At 40.8% G+C, this 10,673-nt stretch overlaps 2 protein-coding genes across 2 annotated transcripts in view; both read left to right on the forward strand.

Annotated features, from left to right (window-relative positions):
- LOC311034328 (uncharacterized protein) overlaps nucleotides 1-10,673 on the forward strand; it is a 492,900-nt gene that overhangs the window by 474,334 nt on the left and 7,893 nt on the right. The gene's annotated exons all lie outside the window — the stretch shown is intronic.
- On the forward strand, nucleotides 1,076-5,879 carry ostc (oligosaccharyltransferase complex subunit). The gene is made up of 4 exons (XM_084042991.1): nucleotides 1,076-1,319; nucleotides 2,440-2,533; nucleotides 2,889-3,086; nucleotides 5,418-5,879. The coding sequence occupies exons 1-4, from the start codon at nucleotides 1,181-1,183 to the stop codon at nucleotides 5,434-5,436; spliced, it is 450 nt and encodes a 149-aa protein (XP_083899117.1). The 5' UTR covers nucleotides 1,076-1,180; the 3' UTR covers nucleotides 5,437-5,879.

A 10,673-nucleotide genomic window follows, 5' to 3' on the forward strand; every position in this document is an offset into this window, starting at 1 on the left:
TGTAATTAAAGTAAATAAATGATGAGTGTATTTTTTTTTTCATTTACTGCTTTCTATAGTTTTAGCATTTTTTGCGATATTTTTTACAGTGGGCGGGGGCATTCTGTCCGGTGGCTAAATATGCCTTTTTTACACAATAAAAAAGGTCCGGCTGTCTGAGATGGCCAGATGTGAGTTATTGGGGGCTAGAAGAGCTACTGTAAATAATAATAAAGAAAACGCCGGGTTAATGTGATAAAAAAAATGCATATTTAGCCACCGGACAGAATGCCCCCGCCCACTGTGAAAACACTGTAAAAAAGATTGTGAAAATTGCTAAAACTATAGAAAGCAGTAAATTTAAAATTTTTAACACTCATCTTTTATTTACTTTAATTACAATCTAAAACATAAACATTGGTTGTAAAAAACCAAAGTTGTCCTTTAAATATGCACACTTTGCAGCTTTTGCACAGATAGCTCTTGTATCCTCTTATGTTGAGCTGCTGATTATTTTCTTTCCGACTTGTATTCCACTAGCAACACGTGATTTAATTCACTGCTCGTTCATAAGAACGCGGCCGCGGACGCCTCGTCCAAAGAAAAACACTCGCCCCAAAACACACTCGCCCCGGGTATATCTGGCGGCCCCCAAATTTTTGAAGTATTACAGAATCCCATCCATTTCAATGTAAATTTTCAAAAAATTAAAAAAACATAGTTATCACCCAACAACTATATATTAATGTGCCCCATGGTCTCTTGCAAAGCTGTGGAGTAACTGGATTTACGATTTCATTGAACGCACCATCAGTTTGCCTAACCGTAAAAAGCCACGTAGCTGCGCAATCATTTTTGAAGCACGGCTAGTGCGACTGACTCTCTCTGAAGAGCGGCCAGCGTGACTGCAGTCCAGATTTGTGTTAAAATGTATTTATTTTTTTAAGATTATCCCTTTTATTGTGAGCTTGTAGATCTGCTATTTTCAAATATCCGATGTTTAAAGTGCTCTCGCCTCTCGGCCTAGGTTGCTTCTTTTGGGCTTGCTTTCATAGACCTGATTGCTTGTTTTTCTCACAGGACCTGGCAACACTGCTACGCTTCCTGGACACGTCAACTCAGCTGCTGTGCGTCGAGTCCAACCTGAAGAAGACTCGTTATTTTCTGAAGGGATCTTTGTGTTTTATTATAACAAATCGGCATGGAGTCCTTGTACGGTATGCCGTTCGCAGTGCTAGAATGTCCGAACATCAAGCTAAAGAAACCGTCCTGGCTGCACATGCCGTCTGCGATGACGGTCTATGCGATCGTTATTGTGTCCTACTTTCTCATCACTGGAGGTAAGGCGGACGTGCTAACGCTACAGAAGCTGCTAATTTAATGTGTGTCCATTGTTGATTTCTTTAGTTGTTGAAATTCAACAGCAGGTCTTATATAACTCAGTGGTTCTCAACCTGTTCAGGCCCCTTGACCCCCCAAAATAATCATATTTGAACTGGGGACCCCCTCCCATCCTCATAAGCACTTGGAATGTAGGAGTTGAGGCATTCAATTTTCATAACACAAAGATTTGTTGGCCCCCCTGTAATAACTCTGAGAACCCCCTAGGGCAGTGGTTCTCAAACCTTTTCATGTCAAGGACCCCCAAATTGACACTTATTTGCCCGCGGACCCCCATTTGAAAAGATTTACCAGGGACCCCCATAATAGAAGATTTCTTATGGCTCTAGCAGTGATTTTCAACCATTTTAATTAAAAGGATCCCCAGTTAGACATGCATTAGGTTACGGACCCCTATTTAATGGCATTTCTATCTCTGGGACCCCAATTATCTTGTAAAATCAATGTTAATTTAACTCTGAGAGTGTACAAATTTGGGGTCCATTTGGTTCCATTTGTACACTCTCAGAGTTACAGACACGCAAGGGTCCATTTGTAATCTATCATTTAGCTGGGGACCCCCTGGAACTCCCTCAAGGACCCCTGGGGGTCCCCGGACCCCACTTTGAGAACCAATGCCCTAGGGGTCCCGTAGCCCTGGTCCAGAGCGTTTGAGTTCTCACTTATGCTCTGGACCTGGGCTAGGGGTCCCGGACCCCTGTTGAAGACCCCTGGACTAAATGATGATAGCCTAATGTAATTTTGAGGTGAGCTTCCTAAAACATTTCAGTCTTCAAGAGTGATGATTTAAATGGCAACGTTTAACCTTTTTTGTTGGAATTGCCCATTTTAATTAGACACAAGATCAATGGGCTGGGCTCTAGCTGATATGGTAATTTTTTTTATTAGGTTAAAATCTGATTGTAAAAATACATTCAATATATAAATAGCACCACACACAAAAGTACAATTAAAAAAACACGTATTTCTAGTGTCAGTGTGGTCCTCATGTTGCAACGTCCTCATGCAATGTCTTGATACTTCCTCTCTAAAGTTTGGCTTTGTGACTCTTTTCTGCAGGAATCATCTACGACGTCATTGTGGAACCACCAAGTGTAGGTTCAATGACAGATGAGCACGGACACCAGCGGCCAGTTGCCTTTTTGGCCTACAGGTCAGTGAGTCAGAGAACATCATTACAAGGACACATCTCAAAACCCCTGCTTGGCTGAGAGGAGAACTCATGATCGCTCTCTGACACTTTGCTTGTATTCTTCCCTGAGAGTCATGGATGTCTTGCATTGTCCCCATATAATGTACATTTAAGGCATTGAGGTGTAATTAATTACATTAATTAGTCTTTGACACATTCAATTGGTGTAGTTTTATGCTAAATTGTGATCTTAAAAGGTCTTTAAATCTTGCTTGCTGAAATCGTGTATTAATATTTGTATTTATTCATGTTACTTTGTTGAGATATTTTATTGATACATACTATTATCTAATACACAATATCACTTGTTTGACAGAGTAAATGGTCAGTATATTATGGAAGGACTGGCCTCCAGTTTCCTCTTCACGATGGGAGGCCTGGGTTTCATCATCCTGGACCGCTCCAATGCGCCAAACATTCCCAAGCTCAACCGCTTCTTGTTGCTCTTCATCGGGTTCGTCAGCGTGCTCCTCAGCTTCTTCATGGCCAGGGTGTTCATGAGGATGAAACTGCCGTAAGTCTGCTCTCTTCCCCCACCAGCCTAAATGCTTTGGAAACTTGCATAGTGCATACTGATAATTTGATGTATTTTGTTTCTATTCAAAAACGTGAAGCCGTAAATATACCGCAGATGAGTATATTAAAGAAATTATGAGGGAATCTGCACCAATATCCTCTTTACCAATATTTAATATGAGGGAATCTGCACCAATATCCTCTTTACCAATATTTAATATGAGGGAATCTGCACCAATATCCTCTTTACCAATATTTGATATGAGGGAATCTGCACCAATATCCTCTTTACCAATATTTAATATGAGGGAATCTGCACCAATATCCTCTTTACCAATATTTAAAGACCATTAGGTGACACTGTGAACCTGTATATCGTCGCTGTCAGGCAGAAACCAACTATCTCCATTTTTTTACTTTTTTATCAGTGCTATTGAACACCCTTTACGTCTGTGTGTGGGTTTTACAAATATTGAACCAATGAAAAGTATTTAAAAAGTGCTTCTGACTGACTGTATTTGGGTAAAGTGATGATAATATAAGGACACATTCAAGTATCTGACAATGTATAAAGTCACCATACCAACTTTGATGAGGCAGTATCGTGTTGTTCATTTCCTGAAAAGTTCATATTTTAGACATAGCTGGTTTTTGACCGACAGCAGAGATATCCAAAAAGTCTTCCGCTGCAGCAGCCTGAAGTCTAGATAAAAATCTGTCTGCTAATAGTTTTACTTTGGAGCTGTGTCATCCTTTTATCCACCTGGACCCCAGCATCCCTATTCTGGGTCAAGCACACTGCGAAAATAGCCAATCTTTAGTTTTTTTACCCAGGGTAGGTATGCTGAGTACAAGTGCTCTTTTTAAGCAACCCTGCTTTACATTCACATAGACACACACACATTAAAATCAGGGAGCTGCCCAGTACAACCCAAGTCTTATACTGTTGGCCACTGTGTAGTTAGGGGTTCAGTGCCTTGCTAAAGGGCACTTCAGCAGTCCGGGATATCGAACCGGGAAGTAAACGCAGACTGCATTCACATGTCCTGTCTGTGCAGTTGCAATACAACCCAAAGACAATTAACCACTTATATACTTAGTTGACCGCAGTCCCCCAGGGCTCTAACATTTTTCCGTATACACTAAATATCTTCTCTGAAAAGAGCCGATCTACAAGCTCATACACGTGAGCTTGTACATTTGGGTGCGGCGGTGGCCTCGAGGTTAGAGGAGCGCGTTTGTGACCGAAAGGTGACTTCCTGGTTCGATCCCCCGGACTGGCAGGAAAAAGCTAGGTGGGGAGGTAAATGGCCACCCAACACAGCTGAAGTGCCCTTGAGCAAGGCACTAGAGGTGTAACGATATAGTAACTGCATCGAAAAATCGTTTTGCATTTTCAACGATCTAATATATCGATATGCAAACAGCTAAATATCGTATCGTTTGACTTTGTATCGTATCGAACCGTTTTGCAATGCAAATAATCGTATCGAATCGTTCTGCAATGCAAATAATCAATTATATCAATACTAAGTACTTTTAAGAAGAAATAAGAGAAAGAGGGGTTTATATCTAGTATCCAGGTATTTATTTTTCACACAGAATTTTTGGGTAAATAAATAGTTACTATATCGATTTTAAATCATTGAATCGAATCGTATCGTTCTAAATTAACCTGTCCTGTATCGTTAATATATCGTATCGACTAAATCACTGAATCGAAACGTATCGTATCGTTCTAAATTAACCTGTATCGTTCATGTATCGTATCGACAACCAAGTATCGTGATACGTATCGAATCGTTGTTAAAACGTATCATTACGCCCCTACAAGGCACTGAACCCTCAACTGCTCCAGTGGAGCTGTGGCTGTACTGGGCAGCTCCCACATTTTAATGTGTCTGTGTATGTGAAGCAGGGTGTTGCTTAAGAAGGGCACTCGTGCTCAGCGTACCTGCCCTGGGTAAATAAAGGTTTAAAAAAAAGATTGCCTATTTTTGACAGAGTGCCAAAGTAGCAGACGGGACTTCAACTACCCTGTAACATTTTTATGAACATAGCCATCATTGTTTCGAAAAATGTGTATTTGTCTCAACTGGCCAGATTCAAACCATAAGTCTTAGTATGTGTAAGTGTAAAATAGATTAAATACATGATGCACTGTCAAAATATTCATAGTTTACGATGAGGAAGCTGACAAGTTACTTTAATCATTAAATATAAATGTATGTTGTATTTTGTGTCACACTAAAGGCCTTTGCAGTAGGACATTTTTGGTGTGTCAGTAGTACTTACAATTTATTTTCTTTCTTGTTTTTACCATTTGCAGCGGATACCTCATGGGTTAAAGGCATGTACACTGAGCATCAATCAGCACACAAGACTTGGATGGGTAAAAGACTGTTTTGCAAGGGGCCTGAAAGCAGTTTTAACTCAAGCTTCAATAAAATCAACTACTCAATGATAGAAGGCACCGGTTGCAGTAAGGATTTTAGAATTGTAATATGACCAGGTCTCACATAATGGCTGTGTCTCAATGGTATGCTGTGTCTTCCTTTCCTCATCTCGTTTCATCTTATAAAAGCCCAAATAGAGCATCCTCAGATCCTAAGTAAGTCTGTCTTATTTTAGCTGTTTGTGAAATCTGTTCTGTGCATTTTCAGGTCTGACCACCTTGAGCTAATATGGCATTCTGATGTCAGGTGGCTGAGACATGTCACGTGGGGGCACGGTCATTTTCTTTAACACTGATAACAATAACAGACATGTAAGAATTTGTTCACAGCTAAAATTTAAAAAAAAAGCACAATGCCTTACCAATGCATCGTACAGATGCACTTCTAATTCATGGAAGTATGTGGTTTGTAATTAGTGACACCTGGTGACAAAACTATGTTACTGTAGCTGCATTGAATGAATAAATGAGAACCATGGAAGCACCCCATCTTTGTTGGATGTGATGGCGATCATTGTATTAAATAAGAACATGATACCTGATCTTTATAGCATACAAAATCTAGTTAAAAGTCCAGATTGCATTGTATTATTTCTGAAAATGTATTACTACTGTCACACATTGTGTATGTGTGTTCTGGTTGATTGCTCTGATGTATGAGCTATGAAACAAACATGAAAGATATTGCAGCGGTATCATCATGAGATTTATGATGTTATGGTGTTTGTGTCAGACAGGTGATCGGGCATAAGAGGAGAGGAAGCCACTGTAGACTGTTGGGATGCAGCCCCTGATAAAAACAACCAGGCAGGGAGCACTTTGTGAATTACAACTGGTGATACATGTGGGCGATTGGGCTTAGGGGTGGGTAGGGTGTATTTTGTAAACAAAGCTTTGAAAATGCCTTGAAACTGTCAAAATTGTTTTTTGTATGAGGGAGTGAAATAAATGTTCTTTCCACTATATCTTGTCGGCCATGCTTGTGAACCCATCAAACTCAACCTTATTGTCACATCACAGGTTTACAGGTGTAAGAAAGTGAGTGAAATTATTTGCCGTACAAGTTCCATTGAAGAAAGGAGGAAAGCGATAGAGAAAGCAAGAAACCGCAAAACAGGTCAGACATCTATGAGCAGTGTGAAATGCATAATATACATAAGGTGCATAAGATAAAGTTGGGTTAAAATGGTGATGGGAGGAGGCAGTTGAAAAGCAGCACATGTAATAACAGATACCTCTATATACATACGGTGCTTTGGAAAATATGAATATGTAGTTAACCACCTAATCTCTGGTGAACTGGACCTGAGTTGGATGATCTGTACTTGGACCGCTTTTTCCCCCCGTCTACACCAAATCACTTTGAACAGGTTGCAATAAGATTAAGATAGACATTAGACCAGAGCTGTTCACAATGCAGGCTCTTACATCCTCTTAAAATGTATTTGACTTCAGCCAGAGTGTATACAGGTCATTGTCTCATGACAGGTATATCTTTGAATCTCCACAAGGGGGCATTATATTGCTCTTGTATGCTGCTGGCCAGTAGATTGGGGTAATCTCTGGTGTCCTTGCTACTTATTGCTACTTATTCCATGTCTTCCATTGAGACATTTAGATCCTGGCCTGTCTCAAGGTTGGACACGACCTTTGACACAATCCTGTTTCTGGTTTGACATGAATCTCTTCCCTGAGGAAGCAGGCTCTGGGAAGCTCAGTAGTAAAAGTTCAGTAGACGAGGGTTCAAATCTTTGATAAAACAGGAAAGTTACATAGCGCAGCTTTGAGTGTTTGCTTTCTTCTTTTCTTCGAAGAAAGAATTAGAAACTGAAAAATAATAAAAAATTCAAAAATCAACACAAGCTAAAGCCAATTTGTTACGGTGATGTCATAATCAGCATTTGTGGAGCAGGGCCCACTGCCAGAACTTCCAGAGAGCCATGTAAGAGGAGCAGAAAGCTTTCACGATTTGTTTTGATTAGCTTTATTTAATTGCAAGAAACCATCACACAATTGAGGGTTAAAAGACAATTGTTTACTGTTTATTAATGGAAATGGGTTGATAGAAGATACTCTACATACAATAAAAACATAATAAAATACACAATCAAGGATTAAAACACAATAAATAATAATAATAATTGTGGCACTTTTACTTTACTTGAGTATTTCTGTTTTTCAATACTTTATACTTACTCCACTACATCTCAGCACCACTACTATTTGAAAGCTTTAGTTACTAGTTACTTTGCAGAGTATTTTTATATTGTGATATTGCTACTTTTACTCTTTTTTTTAATAGGAGTACTTTTTTCACCACCGGCGATGATGAACTTGACCTCAAAACAGAAGCCTCCCCGCTGTGATCTCTGGCGGGGGGCTCATGCCCCATGTTGGGAAAGGCTGCACTACACCACTGGTTGTCTAGGCCAGTGGTTCTCAAACATTTTCATGTCAAGGAAGGAATTGATATGTATTAGGTTGCGGACCCCCATCTGAAGTTATTTTGTGACAGGGACTCTGATACAAGATTTGCGTTGTGTTTCAAGAGTATTCCTAACTCTAGAATGGCTGTACATTTATGGCTGTACATTTGCATATACTGTAGTATTCACAATTATTCGAACTCTTTCAAGATCTTTTGAAAATAGCATCTAAAGCATCTGAAATAGCAAACTGATCTTGAATATCTATTAACACATTTTGCTAGGGACCCCATGGAACCCCCTCAAGGACCCCTGGGGGTGCCTGCACCCCACTTCGAGAACTCGTGATCTAGGCTATGTGCGGTTGTGATCTACTTCCAGAGATTTGGGTTACATCCTGTTTTACCGCGTAGTTAATGCAACACAGGAAGTTCTTAGATAATGATTTAGTGATAAAGCATCTCTTTGGCTGAGTAACCTAACCATTCATGGTTCATGGTGTGTGTCACTGTGGACAGATCTGAGAGAACTGAGTGTTTGAACTAGACGGAGACACTGGGGACAGACTGTAGGTGTGGAGAGAGACTAGACGGTGGACAGACCATTTTCAAGATTTCTTTTCTCTCCATTATTTCATTAATTTCAGTTAACTATATTTACCCTGTTTTGAAGCAGACGGCCACACTGGGGACAGACTGTACTGTAGGTGTGGAGAGAAGAGACTCCCATCATGTTGAAGGTGCAACTATACGTGTTGATTCTGGGTGAGTTCCTTTACTTTGCATTGATCTGAAGTTCAAAGATTATTCGAATTTTGAATTCTTCATTAGGCCTTTATTTTTCTTTTTTTTTCCAAATTGTAATATTGACAATGTGATTAAAAAATGTTTGCAAAAATAGCCGATCTACAAGCTCTTCTCTATGATTTTAGGCAGTAAACACACAAGCCTCATTTTTATTTTTATTTCAGTTAACTACAATGTTTTGTCAATGTTGGTTCTCGTTATTTCATTAGTTTTAGTTAACTATAATAACCCTGCATGTGACTTTGTGACTTAGGGGGTTTGAGTTGAAATATCATTCTTTCTTTCTTTGTTCAGTTCAAAGAGCAAATCCCCCTTTTTATTATGTTTGCAGGTGTTTCTGCAATGTATCTTTAGAGATTAAAACCTCTGTCTGTCTCTTCATCTGTCTCTTTCTGTCTTCCTCTCTGTCTGTCTGTCTCTGTCTGTCTGTCTGTCTGTCTGTCTGTCTGTCTGTCTGTCTGTCTGTCTCTCTTTTAGCTGTCTTACTCACCTTGCCGCATGGAGATCCTAAACACATCGATGACGATGAAGACTACGAACATGATGATGAAGGATCATCAAGTGGTAACTCCAGCACCACCGAGGTGTATGACAACACCGCAAAGTACACCACCCTGACTGCTGACCCCCGACCCACCTCTTCCTCCCGCCACTGGCCTGCCTCATCTTCCTCCACCAACGGGTCAGCCTCCTCTTCCTCTGCCCACAGCCTCCACTGGTTCTGTCCTGGTTGGTTGGTCTGGTTGGTTGGTCTGTCTGTCCTCACATTAAACAACTGACCCTTTTGTCAAGTTCTGCCAGTGACCCCACCCCTCTTTCACACCCATTGGTTGTTGTTGCTTGGTTGGACAAAGATCCTCTCTCTCCATCCACTACCATTGAAAAAACTGTTTTTCAGTTGCTTCGTATTGATGTGTAATGTATTTAAACTTGGCCGCAGTAACAAGGAACATCTCGGGTGCAGTAGTGACTGGGCATAACTTTACATTTTTTCCAAAAATATGGATACAATTTTTTATATTTTTTAGCAAACTCAGCATAAACAACCAGAAGGAGGTGGAACCAAGGCGGAACAAGCCACGGCGGGAGGAGCCTGTGGGTTGGTCGGTCAGGGACCAATCAGAAGGCTGACATTGGGTCAATTGATGAAGTTTCAATGAATGTGGCTCACTTGTCCTACTTGATGCTCTGATGCTGACTGAGCAGAGCAAGTTTGAACCTGTTTCTCTTCTGCTCTCACTCTACCTCTTTTCTCTCTCTTCTCACGGAATACTACAAAATGATAGAGCATGCACGGAAAGAACAATCATTTCACACACTTCTTTATACATGTAAACCTGTGATGTGACAATAAAGCTGATTCTGACTAGGGGTCAAGTCCCTAAAAAATAATGTGAATATTTATATGAAGCTGTACAATGCACAACATATCAAGGCGAGGCGTTGTGGGCTTGTAGATCGGCTATTTTTGGCAAAGAGGTATAGGTGTAGAGGGAAAAAAGAGCAGACCAAGTAAACAAAAAAAAGTATAATTTACTTGAGCACCTGCCCCTCAAAAAGTCTGTGCACGCCACTGACTGTACACACACACATGCATGCACGCACACACACACACACACACGCACGCACGCACGCACACTTGACATTAAGACGTGATGGTCGAGCGAGGTTCAAGGTGGAGGAGGGGAGAGAGTAAGCGCTCAGCTAGCATCCGGTCGGCTGCACGCTAGCTCTGTGGTTCACGACAGACTTCCTGTATGACTATAGATGCACGAGAGAGAGAGATGGTAGACGGTAGAGAGACTATGACGTGCTGCAGAGAGAGAGAGGTGGCGTGAGAAGTAAAGAAGGTGTAGTGGAGAGAAGAGAAAGGGGGCGTTAGGGGGGGGGGGTCGAGA

The sequence above is a fragment of the Gymnoscopelus microlampas genome (genome assembly GCF_963454915.1).
Source record: "Gymnoscopelus microlampas genome assembly, chromosome: 19".
Taxonomy (NCBI): domain Eukaryota; kingdom Metazoa; phylum Chordata; class Actinopteri; order Myctophiformes; family Myctophidae; genus Gymnoscopelus; species Gymnoscopelus microlampas.

Coding starts and splice junctions, on each gene's coding strand:
- ostc (XM_084042991.1), top strand. CDS start 1,181: ATGGAGTCCTTGTACGGTATGCCGTTCGCAGTGCTAGAATGTCCGAAC. Junction 1,320..2,439: donor CTACTTTCTCATCACTGGAG/GTAAGGCGGACG, acceptor TCTTTTCTGCAG/GAATCATCTACGACGTCATT. Junction 2,534..2,888: donor GTTGCCTTTTTGGCCTACAG/GTCAGTGAGTCA, acceptor CTTGTTTGACAG/AGTAAATGGTCAGTATATTA.